Raw genomic sequence first — 24,414 nt, forward strand, 5'->3', positions numbered from 1 at the left:
ACAGATTATGCGCAACATTAAAACTATGAACTCACCAACCTTTGTGTTGACGCTTTTAAGCATGTTTATTCTCAGGTTTCTAGAAGTCTTCCGCTGTTTGCTTATACATTATACAAGCTATGTGCATGGAGTCATACATGCTTTATTCGAGAAAACTTTTCATTCACAAAATCATCACCGTGTATCTTATTTGACTGTATTGTCAATGGATGTATTGGTAAACACTATTATATACGGTGATTGTCTATACGTAGAAATCATCAGATGTCGAAAACATTGGATTTATATATTCATTTATGGTGTGCCTCTTTAAAAGAATGCAATGTTTACAAAACGTATCATATAGAGGTCAAAACCTCACTATGAAATCAATGAATGATGTATTCGTCCAGATGGATTTGGACGGGTCTTCACACATATGATGGAGATGCATAAACTTGTGTAAAAAGGACAAAGGTTGAAGCTTTATTGGATCTATGTAATAAAGAGGCAATCTTGATGTTCAAAACTTGTAGAATGATAGATTTTACTCTTAGTTGTGTATTGATGGTTAAACCTTGGTCAAAGTGATGCTAAAACATCAAAGAGTTGTACACTTGAAGCTTACAAGCATCAAGGATGAGAACCGTGATGAGCATCAAGCACCAAAAACCTCACTGGAGCATTTGTTTGCTGTTTTTCTGGGTCTGATCAGACTCCTGGACTTCTGGAAAATTCATTTTCAGATATTTCGTTTCGAGTAGATGACTTTTCGTTTAGGCCTCGCCTAAATCCGATATACGGTTTAGGATTTATAGCCTTACGAAAGTCACTACGCCTTTGTAACGTTGTGCTGAAATTTCTGACCTACTCGCACTTAAACCGTCACCACGGTCAAACGAGGATGAGTTAGATTTTGAAAATTGGTCAGCAGTTAGAGGACTCACATACGGAGCCATGGCCACTGACTACGCATCTTTTCGATTTGTATAGAGGTCGTAACAGCTGTCCGAAGTCAGCCTTTTGTTTCGATCTCTATTCTTGTTAAACTTACCTTAGTGTTGATGAATGATGATGATAATGATGATCTTGATAATGATACGTAAACTTAATTTATTTACTTTTACACTTATTGGGACAACATACTGACCTAGTGACCTTTGACTTAGGTTGACGACCTTTCGGACCGACTTACTACCTGCATACGTTTCATATCGACTTTTACTGCTTATTCACTGTGAGTTATAGCTTCCCTTTTACTTATACTATTTTTGGGACTGAGAATACATGCGCTTTTTATGTTTTACATACTAGACACGAGTACTTAAACTTTACATATGTGTGGGTTATATAACGGCATAAACTTTCCCCTTAGCACGGTAAGGTTTTATCATTGGTTTTTGAACCGGTGAACGCAAATATTAGATATGGATCCATAGGGTTTGACATCCACACTCGGGCTAGTCGCGCTAGCATTTAGCGGGTGTTTGATACTTCGAGAACATACGCACTCGCCAAGTGTACTTTTAGGGGGTGATATTATTATTACGTTAAGTTAGTTACCGGGTGCCCACGGATAAGCATATATTTTTCATAACTGTTGAATACGAAATCTCGTGGTCTACATTACATTACTGGAACAAACAAACTATAGCTCACCAACATTCGTGTTGACTTTTAAGCGTGTATTTCTCAGGTGCTTAGACGATGTTGCTTCCGCTGTTAGACTTGCTGTCTTGGTGTTATAGACTTGCTGTTATGGACCTGCTGTGTTAGATTTTCGCTGCATTACTTAGAGATGTCTCAATCATGAAACTTTTATCTTGCATTCACAACTTATGTTATTTGAATAATGGCTTTGTAATGACCTCTGTGTCACGTTATCTTTTGTAAACGCTATCTTTTTATGAATGCAAAACTGGTTTCGAACAACATATAGTGTTTGACCGTGTAAAGATCCTGTTGTTGACGAATCGTACACGATGGTTTTGTACGGGGCGTCACAGTCGTGATGGGTGGGGTAGTCGCGGTGTTAAGACACCATTGTTGGAAGTTTGACATGTGGGTTAGTCGCGGTGTTAAGACACCACATTTGTCATGATGGGTGGGTTAGTCGCGGTGTTAAGACACCACCCGGGGGTTAGTGATACGCGGTGTTAAGTACACTAATGGATGTTGTGAACTCCGATGGTCTTTTGCGAGTACCATTCCCCTGTGCTATTGGTTAACCATGGTTATGTGATTTTGTATTTAGCATATTAAATTGTGAACTATATGCTATTGGCGATGCTAGTTTATTATGAATTGCGGATATTTCGTTTATGCATTGAGATTGCATGGTTGTTGAATTGCTAGCTCGTATGTGGTATTTGTGTAAGTGTTTGCAAGTAAGTAGATTATATATGTATATGTCTCGTTGTTTACCTTTTTATAGGTATCGTTGATGCGGAGTTTACCTAGTTGCTAGACTAGGGTTGATAGACGTTGCTCAAGCTTGGAGGATTAGCTTTTGGATATTGGATGTGGAATGGGGATGTGGTAGTCCCCGGGATTATGCTCTTGGTATCGGGTTGGGTTATAGAGTCCTAACTCGTCTAAATGTATATATAAATGGGTCGAAATTGCCACTTTCATGTAATTATGGGTCGTTGAAATCCCAAGGGTCGTAATGTACTTTTGTTGATTAAAATCCGGATTATTTAATGTTTCAAAAGTGTTGGATTTGGGCTGGGAGATTTATGAATCTCGGTTTGGGCGAAAATGGTTTATCATGTTTTAAATGGGCTGAGCTGATCTCCCAGTTATAACGCGCTGCGCGTATGCCTGCGCGTCGCGCAAATGGCTAATTGCTGGTGGTCAGGTCAGTTGCTGACTTCTGAATCTGTTTTACGTTATAGCGCGCGCCGCGCATATGGCCTGGCGAGACTAAACTCAAAAAATGTGCTTCGTTTTCGGTAAACGGATATGGGTCGTTACATTAAATTTTCAAAATTATATGTGCAAATATAGAAGAAACCATAAACATAAACTTTAACATAATTGTCTAAAATTGTTCATATTATATAATTACTTAAGAATTTTAATCTAAATTCATGTTAAAATGTTGATCAATTTTGACTTTGACCGACTTTGATTATTAAATTTGATTTTGACTTATCAATCGACGTGATCGATTAATTAGAAAATTAGAACAGATTACTCTTAAAAATAAGTAATCGAAGATTAATCTAAGAATAATCGGATCTTTAAGAAAATGCATAATACTACGAGTATAATAATATTACTCCGAATTACTAATCTTAGGAATTCGTGACGTCTATAAATATCAAATCAAACATACTTTGCTCTTTATTTTCTCTCTCTATTTTTGTTTGATTCGTATTTGTTTTAAAACGGAGGTGGCATTTGCTACAAGCACTCAACCTGCAATACACCCGGGGCACCAGATTCCTTCCTTCCTTCTCTTATTAACTTTATTAATTACAGAGTATTAACTTTAACTATAATAATAATTATATAATATAAATATAATCTCATTGTTAGAAATGTCCTTGTTTTGGTAATTACTTTTTCATATTAATTTATCGAAATCTTCTCCTTCCATTCATTCACATTCCAACCACTTTTTACTACTTATCAATGTGCTGAAGAAGAAGAATACGAAATATTAAAAAGTAATATTTCTGCAAAACAGACAAACAAAATCGCTGATAAAAAATAGAAGAACAAGAAGAAACAGAACACACTCAGTTTGTGCGTGGGTCATCTATTAAAGGTATGTCACCATCAAAACTCTACCCTTTATTCTAAAAAAAATCATTTCCAAAATAAATTATATAACTCGATTCCTTATTCATTTTTGTTATATGTGATTGTTATTTTTATTTAAGGAAAAGAAAAAATAAAGTTAGAGGATGGAATAGATCGAATTATGGAGAGAATAAGAATAATAATGGAAGCTTAAAAAGAAGGGAAGGTTAAAGTTAAAGTTAATTTGTGGTCACAAATATATTTTTTTGGGATCCCGGATTTGTAGTTGTTCTTTGTTGTTGCAGTAGTGTACTAGTTTTGTGTTTTCTACTTTTTGTTGGTCCCCGATCCGATTTTATACTCTATTTTTTTCTTTTTTCTCATCTTCAAAACAATTTGTAATTTTAACTTAAAAGCTTTTATTTGTTATCTTTTTAATGCACCCAACAATAATAAGAATAACAATAACAATTTCAAATTATTCTTCGATCTCAACCGTGTTTTCGTCCAAATGTATTGAATTTACTTTATAGTACTACTTGTTGATATTTATATTTACATTCAAATTTGATTATGTATTTATGTATATATCTAATATCTAATATATCTAATATTAATATAATATGTAATATGTAATATGTATATGTAAAATAAAAATTAATAATTAATACTATACTAATTACTAATACTATTTAAAAAGACAATCGGGCAAACACGGGTTAAATGTCGGGTATAAGTTAAAGTAAGTATCCAAGCATGCATGAAGCATTTTGTTTTGTTTTTGTCTATTTAAATTGAAAATCGAAATTTTCGGTTTGTTATTTTTGGTAAATTGAAAATCAATGAATAAATCTATCCTTGTTTTGTTTTTGTGAATTATTACAGTATATAGTCCGTAATAAAATTAAAATTACGCAGTGAGAAGTAAAAGAAGGTAAAGGAGAAGATGCTGACGTGTATAACGTGCTCAAAGCAGCAGGTCGAGGATGAAGGCGAAGAAGTGGGGGCGCGTGGTAACAAAGACGCTGTAAAAAATCTCACCAACCAGGTTTCATTACTTTTCATTATTTTCTTTTTAATTTTCATTTAATAATAATCTATATCCATATCTATAATGTGATTTAGTTTTACTTTTAATTTTGTATTTTTTTAATTTTAATTTTTACAATGGAGTAGTTTTTTATTTTTATGCATGGATCGCTTTAATTAGGTTTTTTTTTTTTTTTTTTTTTTTTGAAAAGCAAGGTGTTGTATATATTTAAAACAAACAACGAGAGACCTTGGCCATGTAAGTCATTACCGAGCCAAGTCTAATTAATATATTCAGAGATTAAAATAATTAATTTAAGCATAACACTTGCTATTGTTGTTAACATTGTATTATACAAGATGGTAATAATTATTTTTAAAGTAACATTTATTCAATTGTACAATAATCTTTGTGTTAATGTCTTAAGTCTATATTTAGAAATCTTTGTGTTAATACCCGGCAAGGAAACGAGCCTTCCTTCTCAAGACTTTCAAAAAAGTCCAAGGTTCCGAACCACTTCAGATAATCCGGGACCGTTGTCGGAATCTTCAAGATCATCTTCATCCCTAAGCGCGAACTCGTATCCATCATCATTCGACTGGTTCATATCCACTTCATCCCTACGCGCATAGACGTTTACGACCAACTTCAATTTAGACTTAGAAGCCACATTTCCAGCCTTCCTGTATATATATCTGAACACGAAGAAGGGCCAACAAGAATTGATAGGAGTATTGCTCGTCGAACCCAAAGGAGGAACAACCGAATTTTTTTTACTAGGGCTCGAAACAAACTTCGATTCAATATTCATGCACCTCAAATTACCTCCAGGCACTTCTGGATCAATGCGAACAGAACAAACAGTGGACTCAACACCAACTAAAGAAGTAACCAGGATCGAAACAGAATCTTCGATATCTTGAATCGCTACCACTTTCGCAAAAGAATCCAAGTTCAAAACAGGCTCCAAAACCACAACAACGCTAATAGACCCAAATTGTAAATCGACTCTACTAACATCTTCTTCTACGATCTCATTCAAATCCAAATTTGCCATCATGGGTAAAGCCCCAACAACACCATTGTCGCTACCGGCTACGGCATCAACATTAGCGACCAATGAATCGTTAACAAATGTTAATGTTTTGTCCAAAAAATGGATGGCCCGAAAGGATGATGCGGTTTGAAATATCCAAAAGCTCCGAAGGGAAATCATCCACTAGTACGCCATCAAGAATCTAGTCAAACACTAAGCTCGTTATCCCAAATGTTACAAACCGAGAACACGTCGTCTTCAAGATCGACCTCAACCGAATCGTGAAAGTGCTTTGGATTTCTGGTTTTGACAAAAGCAAATAACGATCCATTAGTACGCCATCAAGAATCTAGTCAACACTAAGCTCGTTAACCCAAACGTTACAAACCGAGAACACACCGTCTTCAAGATCGACCTCAACCGAATCGTGTAAGTGCTTTGGATTTCCAGTTTTGACAAAAGCAAATAACGATCCAACATTGCCCAAAGTACAAGAAGTTTTTGGAATCTTAAGACCCACTTTATCGCAGCATGTTGGGGGTGTGTGTTGGCCAACACTCCACCTAGCACACCATAACAAGGCGTGTTGGTATGTGTGTTGGTCCAAGTGCGTGCACCCAGCACGTAGAACGTTTGCAGCGTGTTGGTATTTCCCCCCTTTTTAATTAGTTTTTATCCTCTTTTTCACCCAACTTCCAATCAGATTTTAACACATCACCCAACACGCCACTAAACACTCCACCCCATTACACAGCAGTCTGGCAGCACGCCCATCAAGCACCCCACCCCCACCCAGCAACAACAGCAACAACAACAACAACAACAACAACAATACCCAATCCCATAAGTGGGGTATGGGGGAGGTGGGATGTAGACAATCCTTCCTCTATCCTAGAATAAAGAGAAATCATTTCTCCACCCCGAGTTAAACACTCACAAGAGCAGAGAAAGTCCTCCCTCCCTCTATTCGACGGATAAAGACCCCACCCAGCAACACGCCAAAACGTCCATCAGGGATAAAGTTGGTCTAAGGACCTCGTGAAAAGACTAGCAATTTTAGTGGCACTATCGGCAGATGCATATGCTACCGGTATTCCTTTCAATTCCACCCACGTAAATCTACTAAAAAGAACCCGAACCATCTCCTTTGCCAGGCTAATGATCACAAAACCTTCGGAATGACACGAAAGTAAACTGTTGAAACTATTCTTGTCGGCACTGGCAACAATTGCGCCAAACCGACCCACTTTACTAACTGAATTTGCTGAAACTAGTTAACATCTTTATACAGTAGTTACTTTTTACCTTTTAACCAACTTTATAAATACTCCGTAGTAAATAAAACAAGCTCTAGTTCAGTTAGAATTTGACTACATTGTTGTAGTTCTAGTTAGTGTATCAAAAAAAAAAAAAAAAAAAAGTAGTTACCTTATCTAATCTATATTTAGATGTAAGCCCAGATATCCAACATCACCTTTCAGTTAGTATAAAATTTTTTAATTATAATTCCATCACCTAATTTGGTTAAAAAAGTTTGATGACACATGACAGAAACTTATAAACAAATATTATAGTATAAAATAATTTATTTGTTTAGGTAAAATCAGCATTGTAGAATGTTGTAAAATACTCTGTCTGTGCAAAAGAAGAAATTAATAGTGCATGTAAAGTAAAATTGCAGTCTATTAAATAACCAAAAGATAAAAGATAAATGTAAAACTGAAAGTCTAGTTGGAAAATAAAAGATTTGATATGGATAGGTGCAATTATTAAATTATTAAATTAGAATGTCCACAAAATGAAGTAATCAAATTCGATCTTGGACTGCCCAAGAAAGCTGTTGGGTGGCTTTCTTTTCTTTTACAGTATGTTGTTTTCATTTGTAGGTGATGGTCATTTGGTATCCACTTTTTACAGTCTTGTGTTATAATCAATCAATACAGTAATAATAATAATAATTGCAGTAATTTTTGGCAGGCTGCAGCAACTGCACTAGTCATTCTTTAAGATTTACCTCCAACCTAGGAAATCAATACCATTATTAATATGACAATTCACAGGACCATGATTAATAGGGTAGAGTGGTGACACATATACATAAATATGAATATTTACTCCATAATATAATAGGAGTATTTATATTTATTTATTTTGTAGTTAGTATGGCTAATTACATACTTACTTCGTATTGTTACAATGTCACATCACAATTGTTGCAATGTAATTATGGTTAGATTCAATTCAATAGGTATTCAATAAAGTTGTTGGATCTATTCAATAGATTTTTAGGGTTCGACTTCGATGCACTTTGTAACTCAATTAAATCATTGTATTTGTTTAATTTGAATTCTTGTATTTATAAAATAAAAATAATACATAATTTGTTAATAAAGAAAAGAAGAAGGCTTTAATTATCTTGTTAGTGGTTTGGTCCATAAGTTGATACTTCTTGTCTCCCTTTCAAGTTTCTAATCCTTTTGCTTTTAACAGTTTGAATAAATGTTGCCACCTTAATTAAAAAAAACGCCATCTCTTACTTTAAGTTAGTCCTAAATCACACAAAGTTTTCTTCTTTGTCTACAGGTTTATTAATTGTCCACTAGGTTCATTGTGTAACAAGTCCATTCAACTTTTTACTAATTATAATTATTTATACTTATATAAATCAAGTATTTTGGGACTGTGTGGTTTCCTAATCATACAATATACCAAATGGATGTATTGAAAGGACAGACATCTATGTTGGTAAAAGTGACACATACTTGTCCCCTTTTGGGACCCATCATTAAATTCATTCCACATCACCCACCCTTTCCGTATTTTTAATATTCAAGGTTTAACCAATTAAGTTATCAAGGTCCTGGTCTATTGTCACATACATTTGAACCTCATACAACTACAAACCAGAATCATCACAAATTCTTGTGTACTAATTCCATTGGGTGATGATCTGTACATCATCAAAATCATCCGTACACTTGTACAACTTTCTAAAGTTAAAAGTTTAGAATCATAATGTATAGTCAAAATACACATGGTACTATTACATTATAGTATCAATAGTAGACTAAAAGTTTAATCAACTCAATATTTAAATTGTGCAACAGATGAAGGACATGGCATTAAAAGCTTCAAAGGGGAAGCCCCCCACAGGACCAAGCAGCTTCAAGAAAGGACAAAAATCCTCATATACAGACTTTGACACAATTTCTAAAGGGGTACGCTATCCTTATATGCAACCCGGTGGCAGTTCAAGTTCGGATTTCAATAGCAACAACGGTGGAGATTATGAACCCCCTCGTCAGTCGGGTCATTTGATCTTAGACGACGATGATGATCCTATCGAATGGATGGCTCAAGTGGAACCCGGTGTTCAAATTACTTTTGTGTCCTTGCCTAATGGTGGAAATGACCTCAAGCGGATTCGATTTAAGTAAGATTTTTGTGTCTAGTTTTATACTAATTCTTTATATACAAATCAAGTATGTCTAACGCATCGGCAATTAAAGATTAAAGGCCCCTACAAGTTAAAATTTGGCAGTATAAAAACAGAAATAAAACATACTTGTTGGCATATGGTCCCATTTTGTTTAAAGTCCAGCTTAAGAATAGATTTATTAGTTTAACTTTGGGACCCAATACAACTATGGTCCTTGTATACATTGTTGGATAACTCGTGACTTGGGGAGTAATCAGTCGGCACTTTTTGGGTAGTACTCGGCAACTCGGGGAGTACTCGGCTGTTGACCAAGTTTTACTTTGACCGATTTTGACCAATGTCCGAGTAATCCCAAGTTTTAGCCGAGTTTGACTGAGCTTTGACCGATTTTATATTTTTTGTTTCTTTGTTATTTTTTTAAAATTATATTACTTTGTTACACATGCTGATTATTTGTTAAATTCACGATGCATTAGTCGGGAGATGTTTGATAAATGGCAAGCACAAAGGTGGTGGGGAGAGAACTACGACCGAATCATGGAGCTCTACAATGTTCAAAGGTTTAATTGTCAAGCTCTTGACACACCCTCTAGGTCCGAAGATGGGGTAATCAATGTCTACTTATTTCAGCCTGACCCGCCCATTTTGCTGTCCCTTATTGTAATCTAAAGATACTATCTTTTGAGTTTTGCAGAGAGACTCAACCTATTCAAGGCTTGGATCAGTAAAGGACAGCCCGATGACGAACCCATTAAGGAACTACTATAAACCTTCAGAGCAGGGAGGCAACCACCATTACAGTGGTGGTGGTATCTACGGTGGTGTTAGCGGGGCCAAGGGTGAGATGCCGTCCATGGATGCATCAAGGACGACAACATCTTCCAGAGACGAAGCTTCGGTTTCAATCAGTAACGCAAGCGATATTGATTCGGAGTGGATTGAGGAAGACGAGCCCGGTGTATATATTACCATTAGACAGTTGGTAGATGGGACCCGAGAACTCCGCCGTGTCAGATTCAGGTATTTATTTGGTTTGCTGATCGGTAAGGGTGGCAATCTCGACCCATTATCTTATTTTTTAATGCCTAAAACCCATCCAAATGTTTAAAGAGTTTAATTCTTATAGTAACAACATAAGTATTTATTATCATAGTTGCTACATTAAATATTTATAACCAATTTGAACAGAAACATATTCGGGACAACCGGCCCGACCCATGCCGAAAAGTACTCATTTTGACCCTGACCCATTACGTGCATACTCATTAACATACTGAATAACACTTTTGTTTTTGGGCATGCAGTCGTGAAAAGTTCGGGGAAGTTCATGCGAAGCAGTGGTGGGAACAAAACCGAGAGAGAATACAATCTCAGTACCTTTAAAGATATACAGTACTAAACTTTCTAACAGATCAAGATGGCGCGATATTAACAAAAACACAAATTTCTGATAGGAGAATGAAGTTACTCCACTTTCGTTGTCAACTTGTGATTATACAATCTTATTTTCGTGTTAGGCTTAATCTAAACCTGTGCTGTCACAAACTTATGTATCTTTGTTTATCTGTAGTGATGTATTTTATCTCTGAAAACAGAAGTTTGCAAGTTCATTGGTATACAACTCCCATAAAAACAAAGAGAAATATATATACATTCTGACCCAAATGAATTCTACCAAACATCTTTATCTTTATTTTGAATATAAACCTTGTCTTGATATAATTAGAGTGTATATGTAACTACACATAAGAAATGTATATACACATTTGTAATTATAAAATCTACAGTACATTTACAACTTATAATGGAAGCAAGGGAGCATGTTTAGATATGATCTATACAACAAATTGAAGTACCTATATCACACTCTTCAATTTATGGGTGTTGCATCAGAATTTGCATAGTCTTCTGGTATTGGAATATTTAACTCAGAGCACACAAATTGAATTATATCTTTAGTGACAGACCCAAACGACAACTTGTTTAGTGTCACAGAAATAGCAAACCTGTTACTTATGTCACAATACGCAGTCGAACCACCTAATCCCGCATGGCCGAATCCAATTAAAGTTCCATCTTGCGAACATACTCTTTTGAATCCAAGCCCGAAATTACCATTTGGCAAAACCAACTTCTCATATTCTCCAACACCCAAGAATGAAGCATGAATCTTTGCTTTTTGGCTGGTAAATATTTTGAATTCTTTTTTTGATTCTTTGGCTTTCTGTTTTTTATTATGGGTGGTTTTGTCGGAAGTAGCTTTGGGAAGGTGAGAGTGGGCTCCGAGTGGTGGTTGGGATAGGGAGGAGTGAGGTGGTGGGACCATACCACCGTCGAGTAGGGCGGCATAGTATCGTGCAAGTGCACGAGCTGAGCAATGACCGTTGGCGGCAGGTAATATTGCACGACGGACATTGAGTGTATTGAATAAGGGAACTAGGCCCGCGATTACGTCGAACTGGAACATGAAGGGTGAGGTGGAGGCAGAGGGAGAGGTAGTCGTAGGGCTGTTGACTTCTGGAAGATTATTGATATCGTTTGTATCGAGTGTGAGTGTTGCAAGCCGAGATTCTACACCTGAAAAAAAGCATAATAATGCCGATTAACTAAGCCACCTTGGTGATGGTTGACTATGGATTTTTAAGCAATTAGTTAAAATCATTGCATAAATGATTTGAAAGATCATAGACATTAAAAAAGCCTTGAGCAACTTTTAACTTGTTTGACCCATATGACCACAGACCCATTTCCCTTTCAGCTACGAGTATTTCATTTACTTGATTCATTTGAGATATAATTCGCCACCCCAATCGATTTTGACCCATAAGCATAAAAATGGGTCAAAATTGACACCTTTAACGGTGATGGTACGATTTTTCAACTATTGATATTGATCGTACAAATGCAAAATTATGAACTATAAGGGATGATACAAATAATATTGTAAGAGATTGCAGGGATGATATGCATGTTATGTGTATATGTGTGTGTGTGTGTGTGTGTGTGTAGCATTGTGTTCAAATTTGAGACATGTACAAATTGGGTTGAATCTTGCCTGGAGGGATCCCAATATAAAGCTCCCCTTGAATCTTAAGGGGTTTGATAAAAGCCTTTTCGAGGATATCTTGAAACTTTTTCTTTGATGCATGCTGCAGATTCAAGAACAATTGAATCACTGAAACAGAACCTCAAAGAATATGTGTAAAATAATTATGCAGATTTCGTTTTCATGTTCCTTCGCCCTACATGTAATGACAAATATATACACTAGCCTTCAGTAGAGGTAGGAATTTCAACTCTTTTATATATATAAATGGGCCATTTTGGGTCATACAAAAATTTATACTATAGGCGAACATTTAAAATAAATCTTTTTATACAATATTCAAGATTTTTATAGCTAAATAATATGATTGAAGTATCAAATGACTTGCCCCTCCTCCCTTGAAATCAGTTCAATATCCGCATATCAACTTGAACATGTTTTGACCCGTTACCCAACCCATTGAACCACTCTATCTAGCCACCTCTACTATTAATTATCATAAGCTATGGGATTTCAGTAGGTGAAGATATCGAGTTGGGATTAAAGGGTACCTCAATGATCCCACCGCATAGCCAACCGTATGATAGGTAATGATATATCTGGTGTTGACCAGGTTCGGTTTCTGGTGCAGCCATAGCAATGCGTTTTAGGCACTCATCCCAATCACACAAAACCATTGGATTATCTTGAACAGAGCTCGCCAGAGCGTTTTGCATTCCAGCTGTATGATTAAGTACGTGATGAACCTAACATGGAAACAAAACGTATAATAACCGCAATTTTGATACAGTTGTCACTAGATTTATCAATTTATAAGAGAACCTTTATATGATCTTTTCCGTTTGAATTGAACTCTGGCCAGATGTTTGCTACATTCTCCTCAAGTTTCAGTTTCCTGCAACAAACACTCGAATTGTACATGATGGGCCATTGGGACAAATACAGTAAAATAAAGATTTTAATATTTTATATATGAATGACACACCCCTTATCGACCAGCCAATGTACCATCCCGGCTGCAATTCCTTTTGTTACAGAGAAAACGGGAAACAAGGTATCAGGCTTAACCGGAGAAGGATCATAGTTTCCGAGAACTCCAGCAGCGGTATCGATTATTACTTTCCCGTCTTTATAGGCACAAACCTTAGAGAAAAATACTAACAATGAGGGTATCAATTTATAGTATCCATGGAAGTAAAGTTTCATGCAGCCAATATCTAATTTTGAATTTAGCTGTATACTGAAAATGAGAAATTATATTGTGTATGCACTGATGCATACATATGCAGGTAGAAAAAAAAAAGATAAAAAAGAGTATAAAACAACTTTGACCAACATACAGTTTTAAGTCACAAGGACTTGAAGAATGGCATAGTAAAGATGTTTGAATGTAAATTCATCTGTAGAAATGGTGCGTCTGATAAAACAGAATGATCAAGCGCTAATGGTTCAAAATCTGAATTATTCAAAATTTCTCATTGAACTTGGTTCTGAATGACAATAAACTGTTTGTTTGATAATCATTCTGATTAAACTCTATGAATGACGTAAATTCAATGTATTAACCTTATAAATGAAAAAATTAAAGAATATAAATGTTTAATAAGTGTTTAGGATATAACTTTAAGGAAGATGTTACATAAATGAAGGTGCTGAATGGTTTTCAACTCTGAAAGGTTCATCACATATGTCACAAATAAACACACTGAAAGTTGAGCGATTCATCATTCAATGCTGAACCATTCAGTTATATCAAAAGAAACTGGTCGGGTGGGTTGAGTAATAGGTCTGAACAGGTTCAGTTGGTAATATTTTTGGATATATATACAAACAGAGCAGATTTAAGTACCTGAATTCCAAGTATTTTGTCCACATTTCCCATTTGAACTAATAACTGCCTCAGTTTACCTTCTACTTCAGAATTAACAGCGCTGTCACATACCCATTCGGCACTATCCGCTGATCTCACATTCGTGTCACTGAAACAAGATAACTAATAAGAATAAATGCATATGACAATAATATAACAGAAACTTAAAACTAACACGTTGGAGTTATGATAGTAACGAACCATTCCAGAGCTGATTCAGCAAATGGTCTAATGATTCTATAATAGCTAACGCTCACATTTAATGCCGAAGACAGCCCTGAAACATTGTCAAATTGTTCAAATTCTAAATAAGTGTATTGCGATAAGTGAAGGTTTATAAGGATTTGATAAACACCTGCAAGCAAATTAAGAACCCGCAAGAACAATATAATATCCCCTGAAAGAGCATCAAGCTGAAGATAGCTTCATTATTTACTCCAAAAGCAATAAATATGTACTTATAATATTGTGTAAGTGTGTGTGTGCATTTCATTTTATCTTATTCTTGAAACTAGATAATATTTATGATATTGTCATCATCTTATTTTATGTATAGTTAAATCACTGAAATATATTACACGATTGACCAAAAAAAAAAAAAACAAAGTAGCGATTTGCTGAAAATGTTATAAAAATAAAGAAACGTACAAACCTCAGCAGATGCTAGAAACATTTTCGCAACAGTATGTTTCATGGAGGTCGAAAGCAATTTCGTAAAGCCAAAATCAAGCAAAATTGGCTGATGCGGGCTAGACTTGGTTACAAGGAAATTACCTATAAACAACCCACAAAATTTAAAAAGAATTAAAAAATACCAAAAAATGGAAAGGCAGAGATAAAAACGAAACATTACCGGGATGGGGATCGGCATTAAAAAATCCATCAATAAAAATTTGATGCGCGTATGCACGCGTAATTTCTTCAACGATATTTCTCTTGTCAACACCAAGTGAATCAAGTGCACCAGAATCGTTCAGCCGTACACCATCCATATATTCTAGAATCAGGACTCTTTCAGTTGACTGTCATTACACAATACAGATATATGAATACATACTGACTTTGACTTTGACTTTGAAGAAAAGGTACTGAAAAATTAAGGATAATACCTGAATAACTTCAGGCATTAATACTTTAACACGATGATCGGGTCTTTCATCAAGACATTCTTCTTTACATCCAAGATTCTTTGACACTTTTCTTGTATTTTCTACATTCATAAGTATAAATCATAAATCATTAAAAAAATAAACAGTAGATCAACAGTTGAAACTCGGAGACATCAATAACAGAATATATATATCATACCAGCTTCTTTGTTAAAGTCAAGTTCTTTAGGTGCTTCTTTGCACCATTCGTCTATTACAGGGTTGAAATTAAACTTGGGTTCTGCCCAAACTATCCATTCTACAACTGACTTAGCATCCTTCAGGTCCTGTAAAACTTAACGACAATAAAAAGTATGCTACTAATTCCATATAAAGACAGCCTAAACGAACCACAAATAGAATTTTTTTTTTTTACATACCTCCAAAATAATTGTTTTTATCCCTTCGTGTTGAACCTTAACAACCACCTCCCGCCCCCCATCACGTAGAGTTGCCCTATGAACTTGTGCTATCTGCATACATAATATTTGAAACAGCTGCTTATAAGTATGTTATAAAGAGATATATATTCTTTTGTATAATCAAATATTCATCTAATCAAAGATTTATCAATATTTATTTGATGGAAGTTTTACTGATGCTGTAGCAAGAGGTTTCTCAACAAAATTTGTAAAAAGTTCATCCATTGATTTCCCTAGCTCGTTTTGTATAGTTCTGTGAACCTGAGTAACAAATAATGTTAAATGAATATTTTATAACTTACTATGGCGTGTGTATTATTATAATATGATGTAGGCACCTCTTTTAAGCTGCGAGGAGGAAGTGAGTCCTGTAACTGTTTTAAAATGCGTGGGAAGGCACCGGGAAGACCGTCAGCCCTTACAGAAAAATATTGACCCATTTTGACCCACATACCTTCTAGTTCGATAATCAACTTAACAATACGGTTAGCATTACGCTCATGTGCTCTCTCCCATAACGCAGATTTTTCAGAAGCGTTCGTCCATTTCTCTCTCTGCTTCAAAGCCTTCAATACATATTATATTATATATATTACATTCAATCGAAAAAGAAACATCAGTTTACTATTTGAGTTATTAAAAAACGAATTGTATGTGTATTAGTGACACTCTAAACTTTTGTCCCCTCGAAACGTAGTAGAAAATTATCTAAAAAAAATTTTGCCCCCTCGATCTATAAATCCTAGCTCCGCCCCTGCTAGTCTTATAAATTTTACTTACAACATGCAGTTATATATAGCAAATACCTTATAATCTAAGTAGATAAGAAGTGCCATTGAGAAAACTTTCATGCGTCGAACATAGATGCTTCCCCAACCCATCACATGAAACTTAGTACTACGGGTTCGAAAGGTTTAATCAAACCTATCAAATTGGTACATCAAAAGAAAGTAATTAGCTAATAGTAACTTGCAAGTTGCAACACAGAATACAAATTAATAATAACACTGAACTGTTTGAAAACAAAATAAATGATAATATAACAATCCTTTATAATATGTTACATATATATTATCGGATAATAGATGGATATAAAATATAAATAGATCGATAGAACATTAATGAGTTGTAGCTCAAGGCGCTCAACTAGTAGTGGCCTGCCTCTCTTAGCGAGAGGTTAGGAGTTCGACTCCGTTGGGCTGCAACATTGCATTCAATGTTATCCCTGACCTGAAGTATCCACCCAGGTCGCCTTTCGCTTAGTGCGGGGGCAGCGGGGAGGGGGTTTTTACCGGCCATGCCCTCGGATTGGTCCGGGTTTCCTCCAGAGAAATAGTTGGGGGCAGGTTATACAACTACGGAAGATGAACGCGTGGGTGGTTAAGTTACCGGGTGATCCCAAACTGATGTCCAAAAAAAAAAAAAAAATCGATAGATAGGCATTTAATGTGAAAAAATTCGGTAAACTAAAATTTGATCATACAAAAACTAGTAGCATTCCGAAATCAAGCAAAAATGTCTGGATTATATGCATGACTACGCAACTACAACTATTGTTGATAGTTGGAAATTCGTAATCATAATCCCAGTAATTGAATATATACACATTGTTAATATTGTTAAAATATGCAGTATCATTTATAGGAATTGTTGTGTTATCGTTAATTGCACATTAAATATGAAATGGAATCATATGAAGAACATGGAATCGTAAGAGAAAAAAAAAACATTTGGGGAAAATTTGATTACCTGAAAGTAATGCACGGAAAAGGGAGAGATGAAGGTGCTCCTTATAAATCGTCGGTACGTCTTCCATGTAAAAAATTGATAAGGAGGAGGGTTATTTCTTGACGGTTCTTGTAAATTTTAACACATTTTTGGGTGGAAAAACGTGTAAGTTGGCAGGGACACGCTAACCCTGTGTGCCGTAGCACCCACCAATCCCACCCCGAAAGAGACCTGTGCCGGAAAATTACCTCCTCCCAGTTACCCACAGTGGCGGCAAGGCGATCTTTACCCCAGCTAGCTAGACCCCCGAAAGCACTTCACAAACCTCCCCCGGAGGGAGAGATAATTCCATGCGGGGCGCCCAGACTGAGAATCGAACTTGCGCCTCTATTGGGTGGAAGCTTCCCCACTGTGGGCCCAGGGATCAAAGGCATCGGGTACCACTGAGCTATAAGCTCGTTGGTAATTTTAACACATTTATGTGCAACGTGGAATAGTCATTTTAGAAAAAGGAGACAAACTTAGTAAAAAATATTACTTGCACAAAAATAACTATTGAAACCACTAAACTTTCTAAATTTTTTTCTGAAAGACCAAATAAATTCTATTAATAACTCAAAATCATTACAATAGGGAAATGCTAAACTTTCTTGTTGGTGATTTTAGTGTCATCCAACGTACATTTTAGTTAGTTGCGATTTTCTTGAATGCAGGTGTTAGCTAGCTATACTTACCAACGGGTTCGGAGAGTGTGGAGTACACGCCCGTAAGAGTTGGCTACTAACTGTCGCGCAAAATACGGGTGTCAAGGGGGCTTCGCCCCCTTGCGGGGTCGAGGGGGCAGCGCCCCTCGCGGGGCTCGGGGCAGCGCCCCGAAACCTCAACAGAACTTGCACTATTCGTTACATAGAAACGTTGCATTCGAATAAGTGTCAGCGAATAGTTGTACCTTTTGGTATAACCGAATCTCCCGCCAAAATTGAAGGGTTACACCCTTTCGGTTTAACTGTTTTCCTATAACAGTTTATGGACGTTTTTGTTCATTCATTCTGCATTCATCAAACCAACAGAAACACACACATATTCTCTAACAATTTGATCAGTGATTTCATTGCCAAAAACACTGATTGCGTTCTTGTCTTATCCCTGTAAAGATTTCGTGCAACCAAGGCAATCGTATGGTCGAAATACTTTATAGAGACAGTGATTACACGATTCAAGAACGAATCCGGCAGTCAATTCATACCCGATTTCTAACATTTCTTATATTATCCTCATTAATTAATTATTATTATTATTATTATATTATTGTTGTTATAAAAGTAATAATTGGATGATAATTTTATTATTATTATAGATATTGCATAGTATATTTTTTTGAGTATAAATAGGTGTGTTGAGTTAGAGTTTATTGTATGTATTTTTTTGGTTAACAAAAACACTCTCTCTCTCTCTAGATTCCAAATGCCACCAAACTCTCATTGTACATTTTTCTATAAATAAAAAACCAATTACTCATACCTTTTGTTCAACCTTTGTTTTCTCCGTTTTACAGTATCTCTATCTCTATATACCTTCTACAGTCAAGAACCACTAAAGGTAGTTATAAGCCTACTGAATTATAACACGTTATCAGCACGATGATCTCAACATTTATACTAAATATGGTTGGCTCTGCCACCTAACTAATATATGGTCGGTTATACCACCTAAATGATATATGGTCGACACTGTCGCCTAATTTACATTTATGTTATCTAACATTTATTTATGTATACTAACATTTACATTTATGTTATCTAACATTTATTTATGTATACTAACATTTTCAGTTATGTTCACTAACATTTATATTTATGTTATTTAAGTTATATATGGTCGGTTATACCACCTGAATTATATTTTCTGTAATCTAACTCTTATTAACTTCACTAACATTTATATTTATGTTAATAAGACCTCATGATTGTACGCAACACGTCATTTGACAACACGGTACTTTATGTACGCAACACGTCATTTGACAACACGGTACCATGGGTCGAGATTAATTCCGATCAATACGAATACGACGGGGTCTTTATATGTTATCTAACATTTATGATTACTTATGCAATTAATCATTATTTATTTCATGCATACTAATGTTTATTCTTAAATTTATAATTTTAAAAGTTAAAATAAAAAAATAGTTTGTATTTTTATTAAAAGTAAATCTTAAAAGTTAAAATAAGAAAAAGTAGTTTGTACTTTTATTAAAAGTAAATCTTAAAAGTTAAAATACAAAAAGTAGTTTGTATTTTTATTAAAAGTAAATCTTAAAAGTTAAAATAAGAAAAAGTAGTTTGTATTTTTATTAAAAGTATATCTTAAAAGTTAAAGTAAGAAAAAAAAAGGGGATGGTAAAATGGAATAGTTTTTTGTCAAAAATGAAGTATTGAAAATTAAGTGGTCTCCTTCTATAACTAAAAAATATATATACTTTTATCAAATGAATTTTTTTGTGGCCGACAATTTCAAACACGAGTCCGTGTTTAGTTTATCAAGAATATCTCTTGCTTTGGTGAAAGGTCACGATCACGATATCAGGTGTTGTGAAAGAATTAAAAAATTGGTCAAGTGGCCTTTTAAAAACTAGAAAAAATATTTAAACAAAAAGTTTTTTTATATATTTATAATTTACGGGTAACGTAAAAAAAAGGAAGTTTTTTTTAAAAAAAAAACAAATAAAGTGTTTAAATGAATTTTACAGAAAGGGGGAAAGCAAAGTAAAAAAAAAAAAAATTTTTCAAACAAAGATAAATGAAAGTAGGACTTAATACAAGAAAAAAGTAAACATCTCCTAGACGTGATAAAATCTATCAATGATAAGTATTAGACTTGATGAGCTAAATGTGACAAAAATGTTTCAACATGTCTTATGTTAATTTTCTAAAATAAGTTATTATTATTCCGAGTTTAACACATATACATATGTTAATTAAAAACAACCTTTTTGTTCTTATGTAGTGTTGGGTTGCAATTTTGGTTGTATGCCATAATTCCATCCAGTAGAGTGACAATAGAAAACTTTTGATGATAATCAATAAAAAACTTTTTTCCAAACTTGTCAAATGTTTTGTTAAAAACGTGACCGTTGAAAAAAGGAGGTTGAATAATAAAACTTAAAAAACAAATTATTTTTTTAAGAGTGTGCATCAAAATGGCCCGTTTAATAATGGGGAGTAAAAATATAGTCAAATTGTTTCAACGAACAAGGGTTCAATTGGATGTCTCTTAAAAAAAATCCGCGGGTACGGGTGATGGATCCAATGGATCCGCATCCACGACCCGCGGGTGCTATCCCTAATTGTGACAAGTACAAATCAACTAAAAGTCTAAAAAATAAATGCTCTTATAGGGACCAAATGTTCACAATAATTGCCTAAGCTAGATATGAAACAAATAGTTCATTAAAAAAAAAGGTCGTTGTGCGTTTTCGGGATGATAGCCGAAATACACTTACAAAAGTAGGTCAGCCGTCAATTCTTTATGGCCATATCAACGTAGATCAATAAAATCATTTATGGTTTTGATAAAAGATTAATTAAAAATTAATTGTTTTTTTTTGTCTTGGATTCTCGGTAACAAAAGCAAAGGTTGTTTTTGGTTGCCACAACAAACAAGACAGAGGTTGTTGACTTTTGTTGTTAAACATGGCACAAGTGAACAATAACAATAGATTATTGTTTTTGAAAAGAATAATGATGCGTTAATTTTATTGTATAAAATAAAATTAAAGAAAATGGTTTTCATTGATGACTATGAACAAACGCAAACAAAGTGTTTGTGGTATTTGGTGATTAAAAAAAAAGTGCATCTAAAGCTTCTACTGAAAATAATATGCATCTAAAGCATCTACTGAAAATTAATGTGCAAGTTACAACGTATAACTATATGGTCAAATTCATTTGAGCCTTCGGAGTCACAAGTATATGATGTATATATATATTACTCAATTAACAAAATAGTAAATCTAAATTAATTCATATGAATAGTAAAACGAAATTAATTAATTTACTATTCACATAAAAAAGCGCATATGATAAAAAGCGCATCGCATATGATAAAGCGCATATGATAAAAAGCGAATATGATGAAAAGCACAACGCATATGATGAAAATCGCATATGATTAAAAGCGCATATGGTGAAAAACACAGCGCATATGATTAAAAGCGTATATGGTGAAAAGGATATATGATAAAAAAAACACATATGGTGATTTATAAAAAAAAAACACATATGGTGATTAATGGAAAGCACATATGGTGATTAATGAAAAGTATATTGTGAAAAAGAATCACAAATGTTTCTTGAAAGAATTCAAGGTAAGATATATGAACCAATTCATCCATCATGTGAACCATTTTGATATTTCATGGTTCTAATAGACGCATCTAGCGGATGGTCTCATATTTGTATGTTATCAAGCCGTAATATGGCATTTGCAAAGTTTCTTGCACAAATTATTAAATTGAGAACACATTATTCTGATTACACCATTAAAAGGATGAGACTTGATAATGCTGGTGAGTTAACATCTCAAGCATTTAATGATCATTATATATCTACAGGGATTGTTGTCGAACATCCAGTTGCTCATGTGCATACACAAAATTGATTTAGCTGAATCAATAGATAAACGCTTACAGCTAATAACTAGACAATTGATAATGAGTACAAATCTCTCAATATTTATATGTGGACATGTAAATTTACATGCTGCGACATTAATTCGCATTATACCATGTGGAAGTCGTAAATATTTTCACTTAATACTTGATTTTGGCCAAGAGCCAAATATTTTCTACCTTAAAACATTGGTTGTGCAGTGTATGTTCCAATTATATCACCACAACACAATAAAATGGTTCTTCAAAGAAAGATGATAATATATTTTGGATATAAAACATCTTCAATCATAAGATATATTGAACCCATGATGGGTGATGTTTTTACAGCACGTTTTGCTGATTGTCATTTTAATAAAACATTGTTCCCTAGATTAGGGGGAGAAATAAAAATAAAAAATAAAATGATGCTTCATGATGTGAACATCAATTAAGGTATATTGAACTCGCACAAAAGAATGTGAAACGAAAGTTCAAAAATAATGCATATGCAAGAACTTGCAAATTAATTACTTTATGCATTTACAGATATAAAAAAGTGACTAAATCATATATACCAGCGATAAATGCTCCAGCTCGAACTGAAATTCCAAAAGCTGGCAATAATGTCACTGTTGAGTCTTTGCCACGCATCAAACGTGGAAGATCAATTGGTTCCGAAGATAAAAATCCTCGAAAAAGAAAATCAGCTGATAATGAGGTAAGAGAAAGTGTTCAAGAAGAACCACAAATCAATATTCCTTCTGCAGAGGATATTGATAAATGTAAATACTAAAATTGCGATAAATTATGCAATATTATGGAACCGAAATGAAACTAAAATCTCTATGAGATATTTTCATATAATGTTACAATGACATCATGAATAAAGATGATGATCTGGAACTAAAATCTGTCATTGAATATACAAAATGGACATGATTGAGCTCAATGGAAAGGAGCAATAAGAGCTGAATTAGAATCGCTCGATAAAAGAAAAGTTTTCGGATCAATCGTTATCACTTTTAAAGATGTGAAACGTATGGGATACAAATGAATTTTTATCCGAAAAGAAATGTGCAAATGAAGTTACAAGGCAAAACTAGACTTGTAACTCAATATTTCCCACAAAGACCAGAAATGAATTAGGAGGAAAAATTATCCTCCTGTAATGGATACAATTACTTATTAGATACTTAATCAACCTGGTAGTTATTTAAATGCATCTCAAGAATGTTGTTACTACTTATCTATATGGATCACTTAATAGTGATATATATGAATATACCTAAAGGGTTAAGGTATCATAAGCATCTAATGTAAAACCCAAGGGAATATATTCCATTAAATCACAAAGATTTCTAAGTGGGTTTATACAAACGGGACGTATGTGGTATAACCGATTAAATGACTACTTGATAAAAAAAGGGGTATAAATATAAACTTATTTTGCACGTATGTTTTATAAAAACAACATCCGGATATGTGATCATAGCTGTTTATGTTGATGATCTTAATATCATAGGTACAAATAAAGAGATCCATGAAGCCATTCAACTTCTAAAGAAAGAATTTGAAATGAAAGATCTCGGAAAAACCAAGTATTGCCTTGGTTTACAAATTGAACATATGCCTAATGGTTTACTTGTACATCAAACAACATATACTGAAAAAATTTTAAAACGTTTTAATATGGACAAGGCAAAACCATTAAGTACTCCTATGGTTGTTAGATCACTTAATGTTGACACTGATCCATTTCGTCCCTGTGAAGATCATGAAGATATCCTGGGACCAGAAGTACCATATCTTAGTGCAATTGGAGCTCTTATGTATCTTACAAATTGTACAAGATCTGACATTTCTTTTGCAGTTAATTTGTTGGCAAGGTTCAGCTCAGCTCCTACCAAAAGACACTGGAATGGGATCAAACACATATTTCGATACCTTCGAGGAACTACTGATTTAGGATTATTTTATTCTAACGAATCAAAACAAGATTTGGTTGGTTATTGATAATGCTAAAAACGAACATATATTTCATAGCATTATTCCTCAAGAAAGACAAGCTTTCAGTTGCAATTGTTCTATTTACAAGTGATATTCGTTTAAATAATAAAAGGTGAAGACAAAAGACAGATTCGACGATTTGAAGACGCAAACGACCAAAAAGCTCAAAAGAACAAAAGACAATCAAAAAGGTTCCAATTATTGATAAGAAACGTCTCAAAATCACAAGAGTACAAGATTCAAAACGCAAAGTACAAGATATTAAATTGTACGCGAGGACGTTCGAAAAACCGGAACCGGGACCA

General features: G+C 34.4%; 2 protein-coding genes across 3 annotated transcripts; one reads left to right on the top strand and one right to left on the bottom strand.

The window, feature by feature from the left end:
* Nucleotides 1-3,691: 3,691 nt before the first annotated feature.
* On the top strand, nucleotides 3,692-10,776 carry LOC139851408 (protein BREVIS RADIX-like). Of its 2 annotated transcripts, none has more exons than XM_071840440.1 (6): nucleotides 3,692-3,754; nucleotides 4,648-4,777; nucleotides 8,903-9,228; nucleotides 9,711-9,840; nucleotides 9,929-10,254; nucleotides 10,539-10,776. In XM_071840440.1, the coding sequence occupies exons 2-6, from the start codon at nucleotides 4,676-4,678 to the stop codon at nucleotides 10,615-10,617; spliced, it is 963 nt and encodes a 320-aa protein (XP_071696541.1). In that variant the 5' UTR covers nucleotides 3,692-3,754; nucleotides 4,648-4,675; the 3' UTR covers nucleotides 10,618-10,776. The 2 variants fall into 2 exon arrangements, with proteins under 2 accessions (XP_071696541.1, XP_071696540.1); XM_071840439.1 differs by lacking the exon at nucleotides 3,692-3,754 and adding an exon at nucleotides 3,882-3,955.
* A 328-nt stretch (nucleotides 10,777-11,104) lies between these two features.
* LOC139855042 (uncharacterized) lies at nucleotides 11,105-16,601 on the bottom strand. The gene is made up of 16 exons (XM_071844302.1): nucleotides 16,527-16,601; nucleotides 16,059-16,286; nucleotides 15,895-15,981; nucleotides 15,679-15,771; nucleotides 15,459-15,585; nucleotides 15,260-15,360; nucleotides 15,004-15,172; nucleotides 14,803-14,924; nucleotides 14,506-14,563; nucleotides 14,352-14,427; nucleotides 14,130-14,259; nucleotides 13,266-13,423; nucleotides 13,103-13,175; nucleotides 12,832-13,026; nucleotides 12,290-12,383; nucleotides 11,105-11,811 (listed from the first exon to the last, which is right to left on the bottom strand). Exons 1-16 carry the CDS (start codon nucleotides 16,599-16,601, stop codon nucleotides 11,105-11,107), a joined length of 2,493 nt encoding a protein of 830 aa, XP_071700403.1.
* Between the last annotated feature and the right edge of the window lie 7,813 nt (nucleotides 16,602-24,414).

The sequence above is a fragment of the Rutidosis leptorrhynchoides genome, chromosome 6 (genome assembly GCF_046630445.1).
Source record: "Rutidosis leptorrhynchoides isolate AG116_Rl617_1_P2 chromosome 6, CSIRO_AGI_Rlap_v1, whole genome shotgun sequence".
In the NCBI taxonomy this organism is placed as follows: domain Eukaryota; kingdom Viridiplantae; phylum Streptophyta; class Magnoliopsida; order Asterales; family Asteraceae; genus Rutidosis; species Rutidosis leptorrhynchoides.